General features: G+C 46.3%; 1 protein-coding gene across 2 annotated transcripts in view; it reads left to right on the top strand.

Annotated features, from left to right (window-relative positions):
• rbm25a (RNA binding motif protein 25a) overlaps positions 1 to 15,163 on the top strand; it is a 32,142-nt gene that overhangs the window by 4,288 nt on the left and 12,691 nt on the right. The window contains exons 3-10 of one of the 2 annotated variants that reach the window (XM_084144336.1): positions 274 to 323; positions 450 to 626; positions 2,241 to 2,313; positions 4,208 to 4,368; positions 5,309 to 5,503; positions 7,515 to 7,598; positions 12,594 to 12,898; positions 14,979 to 15,090. In XM_084144336.1, coding sequence (XP_084000462.1) covers positions 274 to 323; positions 450 to 626; positions 2,241 to 2,313; positions 4,208 to 4,368; positions 5,309 to 5,503; positions 7,515 to 7,598; positions 12,594 to 12,898; positions 14,979 to 15,090 — 1,157 coding nt within the window. The remainder of the gene's footprint in view (positions 1 to 273; positions 324 to 449; positions 627 to 2,240; positions 2,314 to 4,207; positions 4,369 to 5,308; positions 5,504 to 7,514; positions 7,599 to 12,593; positions 12,899 to 14,978; positions 15,091 to 15,163) is intronic. The other variant, XM_084144337.1, reaches the window with a different exon arrangement.

Raw genomic sequence — 15,163 nt, forward strand, 5'->3', positions numbered from 1 at the left:
CTAAATGGCATATTATTATTATTATTATATTATTATATTATTATTATATTATTATTATTATGTGAGCGTGTGATTACATTTACATTTTAGTCATTTAGCAGACGCTCTTATCCAGAGTGACTTACAGGAGCAATTAGGGTTAAGTGCCTTGCTTAAGGGCACATCGACAGATTTTTCACCTAGTCGGCTCGGGGATTAGAACCAGCGACCTTTCGGTTACTGGCCAACGTCTTACTGCAGATTCCTCTGATGTGTCTCTGTGTCTTCTTCGAGGTACACCCATGATTCCAGTCCACATGGGGATCATGACCTCTGCACCCACTGTAAGCCTCAACTTCTGTTGTTACACACACACACACACACACACACACACACACACACACACACACGTAAATCTGGCTGGGCTGGCAGACAACTCCACTCTCCTAATGTGTATTATTGTATTGCAGGTCCTGGTTCCTACCACAGTGTCTATGGTCCAGAAGCCTCCTGCTCCGAGGAAGGAGCTGAACCCAGTCAGCGCCAAGGAGAACCAGGAGGGCGGCAGTGGAGGCCCCACCACCACAGTGTTCGTAGGGAACATCTCAGAGAAGGCTTCAGACATGCTGGTCAGACAGCTGTTAGCGGTGAGCACTGAGCAGGGCATGGAAATAGGGGGACGTAACCTTCTGTTTGTGTTTTTATTTATATAAATATAATATGCCATTTAGCAGACGCTTTTATCCAAAGCGACTTACAGTCGTGCGTGCATACATTTTTGTGTATGGGTGGTCCCGGGGATCGAACCCACTACCTTGGCGTTACAAGCGCCGTGCTCTACCAGCTGAGCTACAGAGGACGTGATCTGGGTCCTCTTGAGGCTTTTTCTCGCCACTGCACTTCTGCTTGGTCCTTTCTAGGCCCGAGTTACTGTAGAGCACTTTGTGACAACCGTTTATGTCAAAAGGGCTTTTATAAAATAGGGTTGTCCACAATACCAGTATTGAGATACCACAGTACTAGGTTTTTTCATGGCACACAAAGAAAGCATGAAGCAGACTAAACTCTATGTTCCTCAGCCAATCTTTGTGAACTCAGCGCGGTTCGCTTACATTTTTGTGCAGTGTGAACACTAAAGGATCTCAGACCAATCGAAAGAGCCCCCTGAAGTGAACCGAACTGAGACCATCTTTCAGAGGTGGTCTAAGTTCGGTTCGCTTGAATTCCGCGATACTGTAACCTTCCATAACCCCTCACATTGGTGGCACAAAAGAGAGACGACGGTGTTCGTTGGAAGAAGCGTGTGTTTTTGGATATCGATTAGCGATTGTCAAGGATGTACAGAAATGCCAAAATATGTGTGGAGTTTTGTACTGACACAATGTTGAGATTTATTTGTTTGCATCAGATTATTTGTTTGCAATATGTGACCAACAGGCTAAGAGAGCTTCATAAACTGTTTATTCCATTGTGGGGTTTGAATAGTGTGAGAAGACAACATTTGGTGAGAATCACAACCATAGGGTACAAAATCAATGCTAGCTCTTAAAGGGGCAGTAGCCTACATTGAGTGTACAATTTTCAATTGCAGCATTATTTAATCTCCAGTTATTCTTCTGCTATTTATTCTGTTTCCAGTAATATTGACATGTTAATATTATCTTCTGATTATAATTATTATGTCTAATCTTTTAACTAAATGCAATCTATTAGCTTCCAAAATGTAAGTTGGTATATCTAGCTGTCGGATAACACGTTCTGATGGAAATGCACTTTGTAAAAACCCAGAGTGCATTGAGTGAGTGTTGGGAGAAAAAAAAATATTGGTTCCTTTGGTAAACATATCAATGTGAATGCAAAGAGGACTCGGACCGCAAAATAGGTGAAGTGAACTGGCGAAAGAGTTGAGACCACATTCAAAGGAAAAGGCAATGTGAATACAAAGAGAACTGAGTTATTTTTTTAGCTCAAGAGTTCACTTTTTAAAGAAGACCTGAGTTTGGTTCTTTTTAAAGAGGTCTATATGTGAAAACAACCAACCAGGTGTATGTAAAATATTGTGATTTAAAACTTGGGAGAAAACAGATATGACTCTTGAGTGTCAATAGAACGCCGTGTGTTGGCAACATTAGAGCATAAATATAACCCCAATATAACGTTTATAAACCAATTTGATGGATTGATGATGGATCACTCTGACATTGGTCTTTAGTCTCGGATGAATGAGTTCCCTCTGCTTGTCCTTTTCCTCCATCTTGTAGAAATGCGGCCTGGTCCTGAGCTGGAAGCGGGTCCAAGGAGCCTCCGGGAAACTGCAAGGTAAAAACAAAACAGGTACAACACTTCTACTATATTTTACCCTCCTTTGCTTGTTATGCTGTTACCACCAAAGTCTATGTTGTTACCACCGAGTCTATGTTGTTACCACCGAGTCTATGTTGTTACCACCAAGTCTATGCTGTTACCACCAAGTCTATGTTGTTACCACCAAAGTCTATGTTGTTACCACCAAGTCTATGTTGTTACCACCAAGTCTATGTTGTTACCACCGAGTCTATGCTGTTACCACCGAGTCTATGTTGTTACCACCAAGTCTATGTTGTTACCACCAAGTCTATGTTGTTACCACCAAGTCTATGCTGTTACCACCGAGTCTATGTTGTTACCACCAAAGTCTATGTTGTTACCACCAAGTCTATGTTGTTACCACCAAGTCTATGTTGTTACCACCAAGTCTATGTTGTTACCACCAAGTCTATGTTGTTACCACCAAGTCTATGTTGTTACCACCAAGTCTATGTTGTTACCACCAAGTCTATGTTGTTACCACCGAGTCTATGTTGTTACCACCGAGTCTATGCTGTTACCACCAAGTCTATGTTGTTACCACCAAAGTCTATGTTGTTACCACCAAGTCTATGTTGTTACCACCAAGTCTATGTTGTTACCACCGAGTCTATGCTGTTACCACCAAGTCTATGTTGTTACCACCAAGTCTATGTTGTTACCACCAAGTCTATGCTGTTACCACCGAGTCTATGCTGTTACCACCGAGTCTATGCTGTTACCACCGAGTCTATGCTGTTACCACCGAGTCTATGCTGTTACCACCAAGTCTATGCTGTTACCACCGAGTCTATGTTGTTACTAGGGTTGGGCGTTATCCAGATTTTGATATCATCATACCGTCCTTCTCTGACCCCAGGATTTACGGTATTACTGGTTTAGTACACAAGGGGGCGCCAATTTTTTTTTTAACAATTGGGAATCTAGAACAGAATGCTAACAAAATTAGCACAAGTAATAGTGAATTTCCATGGAGGCTGCTAGCTAAATATGCAAATGAGCGCAAACAAAATTCAAATTGCAAAGAGAGGCAATCCAGCTCATAAAGTTATACATTTCTAGTTAGGAGCTACCGAATGTAATTTTGGTTGAGTTTGGACATTTACAAGCGGACGTGAACAAGAGACATTGTGCAAATGAACAGAGTTTTGATGCTCGGAGAAGATGGGGGAGGAGCCGAGAATGGAGAGGAGGGTGAAAAAAACAAGAAAATCAAGATAGGAGAGAGATGGATAGGAGAGAGATGGATAGGAGAGAGATGGATGGGAGAGAGATGGGAGAGAGATGGATGGGAGAGAGATGGGAGGTGGCTGCCGGCCAAATAGTGTTGCACTGTTGTCGTCTATTTTCTGCCGAATGTGTTGCTTCAATGTATTTTCTGTGAAGGAAAACTATAGTTGCACGCCCCTGATCACTCTAATGAAGCTAAAAAACACTGTTGGCTTTCAATATAAAACGGGACCCCTGTCAATAGGGGACTCGCCTGCTCCCGTTCTGTCAGTCCTATCTCTTGTCCTCTGTCTTCTCCCGTTCTGTCAGTCCTATTTCTTGTCCTCTGTCTTTCCTCACCGGAGCGTTCCCTATCAACCTCTGTGCTGTAACTTCAGTGGAACATTTCATCAAACCCTCCCTCTGTGACTGTGGATAAAACTCTCTCTCTCTATCTTGCTCTGTGCCTCCCCCCTCTCTCTCTCTGTGCCTCTCTCTCTCTCTCTCTCTCTCTCTCTCTCTCTCTCTCTCTCTCTCTCTCTCTCTGTCTCTCTCTCTCTCTCTCTGTCGCTCTCTGTGCCTCCCCCTCTCTCTCTCTCTCTCTCTCTCTTGCTCTCTCTCTCTCTCTCTCTCTCTCTCGCCGTCTCTCTCTCTCTCTCTCTCTGTGTTGTAGCGTTTGGTTTCTGTGAGTACAAGGAGCCGGAGTCCACCCTGCGTTCCCTGCGTCTGCTACATGAGCTGGTGCTGGGAGACAAGAAGCTGCTGGTGAAGGTGGATGCTAAGACCAAGGCCCAGCTGGAGGAATGGAAGGCTAAGAAGAGGAGCGCCAACGGGGTGAGCGCCCGCACACACACACACACACAGACACACACACACACACACACACACACACACACACACACACACCCTGTCTACCATGAGAGGTGAGCAGACTGGGTTCAGAAAATAAAAGTTGCACACATCCTCTCTCCTAGCAGTCCATCCTCTCTCCTAGCAGTCCATCCTCTCTCCTAGCAGTCCATCCTCTCTCCTAGCAGTCCACCCTCTCTCCTAGCAGTCCATCCTCTCTCCTAGCAGTCCACCCTCCTAGCAGTCCACCCTCTCTCCTAGCAGTCCATCCTCTCTCCTAGCAGTCCACCCTCTCTCCTAGCAGTCCACCCTCTCTCCTAGCAGTCCATCCTCTCTCCTAGCAGTCCACCCTCCTAGCAGTCCACCCTCTCTCCTAGCAGTCCACCCTCTCTCCTAGCAGTCCACCCTCTCTCCTAGCAGTCCACCCTCTCTCCTAGCAGTCCACCCTCTCTCCTAGCAGTCCACCCTCTCTCCTAGCAGTGAGCATTTCATGAACAACATTTCGTCTCACAGGTCTTCATTAGGGACAATACCAGTATCACGATATTATTATTCTTATATATTATACTAGTATCATGGCAAGGAAACAAAGCGGATTTAACTTCTTTAGGAAAACAGCCCTAATGTTGGAAACAAACGTCATGACGTTGTTATCCAGAGTCAAAAAAATAAATTTCTAATTTTCTATGGCACACAATATTTTACATAAAGCAGGTTTTTAAAGCACCGAAGAGTTTGGTGTGCTTCGTGTTTTTTTATTTTTGGAAATAATATTGCGATAGTGGTATCGTCCTGGCCCTAGTCAGAGCAGAGTAGACTTGGTTAACATGGCTTCTGTGCGGTACACACTACAAAATCCAACCTGAATATTCCTCTTTTTCATTACTTTTCTTTTCTATTCTCTTGTCTTTCTCTCCTCTCATAGGGAGCCAAGTCTGAGGACGGGCCCAAGGACGAGGAGGATGAGGAAGAGGTTCTTGACGAGGACACAAAGCGTCGTGACCAGATAGTGAAGGGGGCCATCGAGGGGTTGATCCGGGAGTACGGCAGTGAGCTCAACGCCCCCTCTCAGGACGGAGACAACCACCCCCGCAAGAAGAAGAGGGAGAAGAAGGAGGAGGTAGGAAGAGGAGGAGGAGGAGGAGGAGGAGGAGGAGGTAGGAGGAGGAGGAGGAGGAGGAGGAGGGAGGAGGTGGGAGGAGGAGGAGGAGGTGGGAGGAGGAGGAGGAGGAGGGAGGAGGAGGAGGAGGAGGAGGGGGAGGTAGGAGGAGGAGGAGGAGGGAGGAGGAGGAGGAGGAGGAGGAGGAGGGGGAGGTGGGAGGAGGAGGTAGTGGGAGGAGGGAGGAGGAGGAGGAGGGGGAGGTAGGAGGAGGAGGAGGAAGGAGGAGGAGGGAGGAGGAGGAGGAGGAGGAGGAGGAGGGAGGAGGAGGAGGAGGAGGAGGAGGAGGAGTAGCATCACCACTGAACAGAGGATATCTACAGTGCCTTCAGAAAGTATTCAGACCCCTTGACTTTTTCCACATTTTGTTACGTTACAGCCTTATTCTAAAATTGATTAAATTGTTTTTTTTCCTCATCAATCTACACACAATACCCCATAATGACAAAGCAAAAACAGGTTTTTAGAAATTGTAGCTATTTATAAAAAATAAAAAAACTGAAATATTAAATTGACTTAAGTATTCAGACCCTTTACTCAGTACTTTGTTAAAGCACCTTTGGCAGCGATTACAGCCTCCAGTCATCTTGGGTATGACGCTACAAGCTTGGCACACCTGTTTTTGGGGAGTTTCTCCCATTCTTCTCTGCAGATCCTCTCAAGCTCTGTCAGGTTGGATGGGGAGCGTTGCTGCACAGCTATTTTCAGGTCTCTCCAGAGATGTTAGATCGGGTTTAAATCCGGGCTCTGGCTGGGCCACTCAAGGACATTCAGTGACTTGTCCCGAAGCCACTCCTGCGTTGTCTTGGCTGTGTGCTTAGGGTCGTTGTCCTAATGGAAGGTGAACCTTCGCCCCAGTTTGAGGTCCTGAGAGCTCTGGAGCAGGTTTTCATCAAGGATCTCTCTGTACTTTGCTCCGTTCATCTTTGCCTCAATCCTGACTAGTCTCCCAGTCCCTGCCGCTGAAAAACATCCCAACAGCATGATGCTGCCACCACCATGCTTCACCGTAGGGATGGTGCCAGGTTTCCTCCAGATGTGACACTTGTCATTCAGGCCAAAGAGTTTAATCTTGGTTTCATCAGACCAGAGAATCTTGTTTCTCATCGTCTGAAAGTCCTTTAGGTGCCTTTTGGCAAACTCCAAGCAGGCTGTCATGTGCCTTTTACTGAGGAGTGGCTTCCGTCTGGCCACTCTACCATAAAGGCCTGCTTGGTGGAGTGCTGCAGAGATGGTTGTCCTTCTGGATGGTTTTCCCATCTCCACAGAGGAACTCTGGAGCTCTGTCAGAGTCACCTCCCTGACCAAGGCCCTTCTCTCCTGATTGCTCAGTTTGGCCAGGCGGCCAGCTCTAGGAAGAGTCTTGGTGGTTCCAAACTTCTTCCGTTTAAGAATGATGGAGGCCACTGTGTTCTTGGGGACCTTCAATGCTGCAGACATTTTTTGGTACCCTTCCCCAGATCTGTGCCTCGACACAATCCTGTCTCGGAGCTATTTCTAAAAACCTGTTTTCGTTTTGTCATTAAGGGGGATTGTGTGTAGATTGCTGTGGATTTTATTTAATCCAGTTTAGAATAAGGCTGTAACGTAACAAAATGTGGAAAAAGTCAAGCGGTCTGAATACTTTACGAAGGAACTGTACGCTTGTAAATTAGAATAAAGTATATGACCGCAAGGTACCAGTAAATACCACTAATACTGCTGTTAATGATGCACTTGCTTCTGGTTAACCTGAAAGGCCTCACCCCATTTCTCCTATTTAAATCCTAGCGAGTGATGAGAGATTGTTATCTTATCAATGTGTTTTACATGGAGGATGTTTGTTTCTTGACTTGAGGTAATGACCTGCAGCCATTTTAGTTTTTTCAGTAAATATAAGTGCCACGCTACACCTGGACCTTGTTCGGTAGCTTGGTGATAGGAGAAGGACATGTTATGAACCTGACATCATGTTTGTTTACCTGTGTCCCAGGAGGACATCAACGTGATGGAGATGGAGGATGACAAACGAGACCTGATATCCAGAGAGATCAGTAAATTCAGAGACACTCACAAGGTAACTCCACTATTCTCTTAACATAACACTCAAATTAGGCTTTTGGACAAAGAAACTACAATACCCACATCTAGATTAGACCTAGTGTAGTTTCAACATCCCTGTCAAGGACTGGACTACAAATTACATATATTGACCCCCCCCGTTTCTAAGATCATAACATTGATTTCAAATGTTGTCCACAACAGTAGTTCAGATGTTTGCTAATTTTGTTCAATTGAACTTGAAATTGAAGACTATTAAACAGTGTGTGGGATGTCCATCAGTCAACAATTATATATATTTCAGTAGCCCCAACAGCGTAGCGTAGCGTAGCGTTGGATCAACTGTTCACAATAGTGCCTTGGGGTAAAACCATGCAGTTAAAACAGCCAGATAGAGAGTAGGGTAAAGTGCATGGACTTACTGTAAAAGGTTCCTTAAAGCTAATCTATTGATTATAACCCCACCGTTGTGGTAGACGTCATATGGTGACTAAATCAAGATGAATCTCAGAGCTTTTGGGGGAAAAGTGTGCGAGGAATAGGATGTAAGTATCATCTTTCATTTATTCTCTCTACTTCTCGGGCGCTCCCTTCTGGAGGACTTGCAAAGGAGCAACTGGCTCTGATTGGTTCCCGGTCCAAAAGTAGTGCACTGTATTAGAGAATCGGGGGGTGCCATTTTGCATACACCCGTGTATTTTTAAAATAGTTGGCATGGTTAAAAAGGGTTGGCCCACCGGTTGTGTGAGTACAAGGCCAGAGAGCCCAGTGAACCTATGCAGGTCCTACTGTTCTGAATGACGTGTTGGAAGAAGGCAGACTAAGGTCATTTTTCCATAATTCCCCTGTTTTCCAGAAATCCTGGTTGGAATATTTTTGGAAAACCAGGGCATTTTGGGAAAGTAACCGGAGTGAATAACCACTGCAGCTGTTTGAGCAGTCTGTAGTCTGTAGTGTAGGGTACTAAAGCAGGGAGCGCCCCTCCACAGCAGTACCTTGAGTTCTGAAGACTAGACAGGTAAGACTTTCTATCTGTCTTTTATCCTCCTCCCGCTTTCTCGTCCTCTCCCTCCCTCTCTCTCTCTCTCTCCCTCTCTCTCCCTCTCCCTCTCCCTCTCCCTCTCCCTCTCCCTCTCCCCCTCCCTCTCCCTCTCCCTCTCCCTCTCCCTCTCCCTCTCCCTCTCTCTGTCTCTCTGTCTCTCTGTCTCTCTGTCTCTCTGTCTCTCTGTCTCTCTGTCTCTCTCTCTCTCTCTCTCTCTCTCTCTCTCTCTCTCTCTCTCTAATTCTCTGTTCTCTAATTCTCTGTTCTCTAATTCTCTGTTCTCTATCTTTCTACCTGTCTTGTCTTACCTATCTCTTTATTATGTTCAAGAAAAACGTTGTTTAGTGACGTCACAGAATGGTCAAATATTGTTTTATGCTGCTTATTTTCTAACTCTAATAGACTTGGAAGGTTAGGGTTAAGAAGTTCAATATGCCTATCATATACAGTGTGTAGGTGGAACGTGAAGGTCAAAGCATTTCAAAGAACATTTACAAATAAAATCCTTTGTTTTATTGATAAGATTTTACTTTGAGTATTGCTTAGCCACACTAAACACCACACATCTAGTGCCAGAATCACCTATTGCCTCATCACCAGGGGACTGTTGAGTCAGGTAATTACAGACAGGACAGGGGACTGTTGAGTCAGGTAATTACAGACAGGACAGGGGACTGTTGAGTCAGTGGTAAGTCCAGACAGGACAGGGGACTGTTGAGTCAGGTAATTACAGACAGGACAGGGGACTGTTGAGTCAGTGGTAAGTCCAGACAGGACAGGGGACTGTTGAGTCAGGTAATTACAGACAGGACAGGGGACTGTTGAGTCAGGTAATTACAGACAGGACAGGAGACTGTTGAGTCAGGTAATTACAGACAGGACAGGGGACTGTTGAGTCAGTGGTAAGTCCAGACAGGACAGGGGACTGTTGAGTCAGGTAATTACAGACAGGACAGGGGACTGTTGAGTCAGGTAATTACAGACAGGACAGGAGACTGTTGAGTCAGGTAATTACAGACAGGACAGGGGACTGTTGAGTCAGGTAATTACAGACAGGACAGGGGACTGTTGAGTCAGGTAATTACAGACAGGACAGGGGACTGTTGAGTCAGGTAATTACAGACAGGACAGGGGACTGTTGAGTCAGGTAATTACAGACAGGACAGGGGACTGTTGAGTCAGTGGTAAGTCCAGACAGGACAGGGGACTGTTGAGTCAGGTAATTACAGACAGGACAGGGGACTGTTGAGTCAGAGGTAAGTCCAGACAGGACAGGGGACTGTTGAGTCAGGTAATTACAGACAGGACAGGGGACTGTTGAGTCAGTGGTAAGTCCAGACAGGACAGGGGACTGTTGAGTCAGGTAATTACAGACAGGACAGGGGACTGTTGAGTCAGAGGTAAGTCCAGACAGGACAGGGGACTGTTGAGTCAGGTAATTACAGACAGGACAGGGGACTGTTGAGTCAGGTAATTACAGACAGGACAGGGGACTGTTGAGTCAGGTAATTACAGACAGGACAGGAGACTGTTGAGTCAGGTAATTACAGACAGGACAGGGGACTGTTGAGTCAGGTAATTACAGACAGGACAGGGGACTGTTGAGTCAGGTAATTACAGACAGGACAGGGGACTGTTGAGTCAGGTAATTACAGACAGGACAGGGGACTGTTGAGTCAGGTAATTACAGACAGGACAGGGGACTGTTGAGTCAGGTAAGTCCAGACAGGACAGGGGACTGTTGAGTCAGGTAATTACAGACAGGACAGGGGACTGTTGAGTCAGAGGTAAGTCCAGACAGGACAGGGAACATTCTAGAACATCAGTTTTATCCAAAGGGAAGTGAGAGGTGTAGTGAACTCTTGGCTAAATCTCTTCCAGCTTTCTCTCTGTTCTTATATTTCCTCTCCTTCCTCTCTGACAGGACAGGAGACCTCTTATACTGATCCACTATCCAGCACAACATTATCCAATGGCATTTGACCAGCTCAAATCTATTACCATCATAATGGCTTTCATAGTGAAGGGCACATAGCCATAGCCTTTTGTAGCAAGGTACCACATTAGCGAGGTACCATATTAGCGATGTACCGTATTAGCGATGTACCGTATTAGCGAGGTACCGTATTAGCGATGTACCGTATTAGCGAGGTACCATATTAGCGAAGGACCATATCTCTATGTATGTAAGGGCTGTTGGCACTCTGTCTCCCTCTTTGTCTGGTGTGTGAGTTGTGTTAATCACTCTGTTGGTCTGAGACGATCTGATGACGGACATCAGAAGACTACCTCTGGGTAAGACCCGCTCTATGATTTCATTCCTTTACCCAAACTGGAATACCTAACTGCATTGGCTCTCTCTCTCTCTAACACCAATGTAAAATATCACAATTTTGTATCTAAACGCTAGTATTTTAATGTGTTGTGATATAACTGGGTAATGTGTACAGTAAATTAATCACTGGTCATTTGTAAGGGATCGTTTGGACAGATATATTTCCACTTTAATTTGTTTCTGTGAACTTGACCTGATCTTCCTCACAGGAGTAGCTTGTAGGTTTGTAGGGGCAGAGACAGACGCGCTGAGTGAGTCCATAGTTCATCACCTGTAAGTCACAAACAAACAACCAATTGGCTCCACAGAGGATCCATCTCTATTTCCTGTTTCACTGAGAGAAATGTCTAGAACCTTGATCTGTATTTTTGTGGTATTAATGCATAAAACAACAACAAAGTTGTTTTGTTTCACTTAGAAATATTTTTAAGGCCGTTCAAATATTTTGAAGGCCGCTAGCGAAATGATTTATGGTTACTAGATAAAGTGATTTCCAGCATCTCCAGATGGGGAAATATTTTGGCTGTGAGAAGTCACCGGCTTCATTAATAAGTGCATCGACAAAGTCGTCCCCACAATTACCGTACGTACATACTCCAACCAGAAGCCATGGATTACAGGCAACATCCGCACTGAGTTTAAGGCTAGAGCTGCCGCTTTCAAGTAGCGGGACACTAATCCGGACGCTTATAAGAAATCCTGCTAAGACCTCCAGCAAGCCATAAAACAGGCAAAGAGTACAAGTCCTGGTAATCCGTCTGGCCCTGCAGCCTTGTCAATGTTGACCTGTTTAAAGGTCTTAATCACATCGGCTACGGCGAGCGTGATCACACAGGAACAGTCCGGAACAGCTGGTGCTCTCATGCTTGCTTCAGTGTTGCTTGCCTCGAAGCGCGCATAGGAGTCATTTTAGCTTGTCTGGTAGGCTCACGTCACTGGGCAGCTCGTAATAGTTTGCAAGCCCTGCCACATCCGACGAGCGTCGGAGCCGGTGTAGTAGAATAGTTTGCAAGCCCTGCCACATCCGACGAGCGTCGGCGGCGGTGTAGTAGGATAGTTTGCAAGCCCTGCCACATCCGACGAGCGTCGGCGGCGGTGTAGTAGAATAGTTTGCAAGCCCTGCCACATCCGACGAGCGTCGGCGCCGGTGTAGTAGGATTCCATCTTAGTCCTCTATTCATGCTTTAGCTGTTTGATGGTTCGTCTGAGTGCGTAGCTGGATTTCTTATAAGCGTTCGGGTTAGAGTCCCGTTCCTTTAAAGCGGCAGCTCTAGCCTTTAGCTCAGTGCGGATGTTGCCTGTAATCCATGGCTTCTGATTGGTGTATGTACGTACGGTCACTATGGAGACGACAACTCTTCTTCCTGTAGAAACGGTGTTGTCTGGTGAATACAGCCGCAGAGTGATAACACAGGGTACTCCTCTACTTCCTGTAGAAACTGTGTTGTCTGGTGAATACAGCAGCAGAGTGATAACACAGGGTACTCCTCTACTTCCTGTAGAAACTGTGTTGTCTGGTGAATACAGCAGCAGAGTGATAACACAGGGTACTCCTCTACTTCCTGTAGAAACTGTGTTGTCTGGTGAATACAGCCGCAGAATGATAACACAGGGTACTCCTCTACTTCCTGTAGAAACTGGAGGAGGAGAAGGGAAAGAAAGAGCAGGAACGACAGGAGATCGACAAGGACAGGAGGGAGAGGGACAAGGAGAGGGAGAGAGAGAGGGAGCGCCGGGACCGCGAGAGGGAGAAGGAGAGAGAGAAGGAGCTGGAAAGAAACGACAACAACAAGGAGAGAGAGCGGGACAGAGAGCGGGACAGAGACCGGATCGATCGGGACCGGGACCGTGACCGGACGAGGGAGAGGGGAGAGAGAGGAGAGAGGGAGCGCGTGAAGGAGAGGAGTCGAGAAATCAGCAAAGACCGCAGTAGATCCAGGTTGGTATGAGGTTAACACTAAAACAGCCTGAACCCAGATCCAGGTTGGTATGAGGTTAACACTGAAACAGCCTGATCCAGGTTGGTATGAGGTTAACACTGAAACAGCCTGATCCCAGATCCAGGTTGGTATGAGGTTAACACTGACACAGCCTGAACCCAGATCTAGGTTGGTATGAGGTTAACACTGAAACAGCCTGAACCCAGATCCAGGTTGGTATGAGGTTAACACTGAAACAGCCTGAACCCAGATCCAGGTTGCTATGAGGTTAACACTGAAACAGCCTGAACCCAGATCCAGGTTGGTATGAGGTTAACACTGAAACAGCCTGAACCCAGATCCAGGTTGGTATGAGGTTAACACTGAAACAGCCTGAACCCAGATCCAGGTTGGTATGAGGCTAACACTGAAACAGCCTGATCCCAGATCCAGGTTGGTATGAGGCTAGCACTGAAACAGCCTGATCCAGGTTGGTATGAGGTTAACACTGAAACAGCCTGAACCCAGATCCAGGTTGGTATGAGGCTAACACTGAAACAGCCTGATCCAGGTTGGTATGAGGTTATCACTGAAACAGCCTGAACCCAGATCCAGGTTGGTATGAGGTTAACACTGAAACAGCCTGAACCCAGATCCAGGTTGGTATGAGGTTAACACTGAAACAGCCTGAACCCAGATCCAGGTTGCTATGAGGTTAACACTGAAACAGCCTGAACCCAGATCCAGGTTGGTATGAGGTTAACACTGAAACAGCCTGAACCCAGATCCAGGTTGGTATGAGGTTAACACTGAAACAGCCTGAACCCAGATCCAGGTTGGTATGAGGCTAACACTGAAACAGCCTGATCCCAGATCCAGGTTGGTATGAGGCTAACACTGAAACAGCCTGATCCAGGTTGGTATGAGGTTAACACTGAAACAGCCTGAACCCAGATCCAGGTTGGTATGAGGCTAACACTGAAACAGCCTGATCCAGGTTGGTATGAGGTTATCACTGAAACAGCCTGAACCCAGATCCAGGTTGGTATGAGGTTAACACTGAAACAGCTTGATCCCAGATCCAGGTTGGTATGAGGTTAACACTGAAACAGCCTGAACCCAGATCCAGGTTGGTATGAGGTTAACACTGAAACAGCCTGAACCCAGATCCAGGTTGGTATGAGGTTAACACTGAAACAGCCTGAACCCAGATCCAGGTTGGTATGAGGTTAACACTGAAACAGCCTGAACCCAGATCCAGGTTGGTATGAGGTTAACACTGAAACAGCCTGAACCCAGATCGGTATGAGGTTAACACTGAAATAGCCTGAACCCAGATCCAGGTTGGTATGAGGTTATCACTGAAACAGCCTGATCCAGGTTGGTATGAGGTTAACACTGAAACAGCCTAAACCCAGATCCAGGTTGGTATGAGGTTAACACTGAAACAGCCTGAACCCAGATCCAGGTTGGTATGAGGTTAACACTGAAACAGCCTGATCCAGGTTGGTATGAGGTTAACACTGAAACAGCCTGAACCCAGATCCAGGTTGGTATGAGGTTAACACTGAAACAGCCTGAACCCAGATCCAGGTTGGTATGAGGTTAACACTGAAACAGCCTGAACCCAGATACAGGTTGGTATGAGGTTATCACTGAAACAGCCTGATCCAGGTTGGTATGAGGTTAACACTGAAACAGCCTAAACCCAGATCCAGGTTGGTATGAGGTTAACACTGAAACAGCCTGAACCCAGATCCAGGTTGGTATGAGGTTAACACTGAAACAGCCTGAACCCAGATCCAGGTTGGTATGAGGTTAACACTGAAACAGCCTGAACCCAGATCCAGGTTGGTATGAGGTTAACGCTATATGACCTTCCTCTCTGTTATTCAGACATCTGGGCCTGTATTCATAAAGAATCTCAGAGTAGTCAGAGGAGTGCTGATCTAGGATCGGTATTGCCTTTTTAGATCATAATGAATAAGATTGCACAGACGGGGCAACTGATCCCAGATCTGCACCCCTGCTCTGAAACGCTGGTCAGCTGTAGAAGTGGTGAGTGTTTGAAGTCACATCTCTGTGTGTCTCTTCCTGTAGAGAACGGAGCCGCGATGAAAAGAAGCACGACCGTGAGGAGGACCAGGAGGAGGCGTACGAACGCAGGAAACAGCAGAGGAAGATGAGGGACAAGGAGACTGCCTACCAGGAAGTGAGTTAGACACGTAGTCCCACGTTGACGAGGCTTGGGCCGAATTTATACCCTACGGAAGTACGCAACGCAA

Source organism: Coregonus lavaretus (genome assembly GCF_964263955.1).
Source record: "Coregonus lavaretus genome assembly, chromosome: 27".
In the NCBI taxonomy this organism is placed as follows: domain Eukaryota; kingdom Metazoa; phylum Chordata; class Actinopteri; order Salmoniformes; family Salmonidae; genus Coregonus; species Coregonus lavaretus.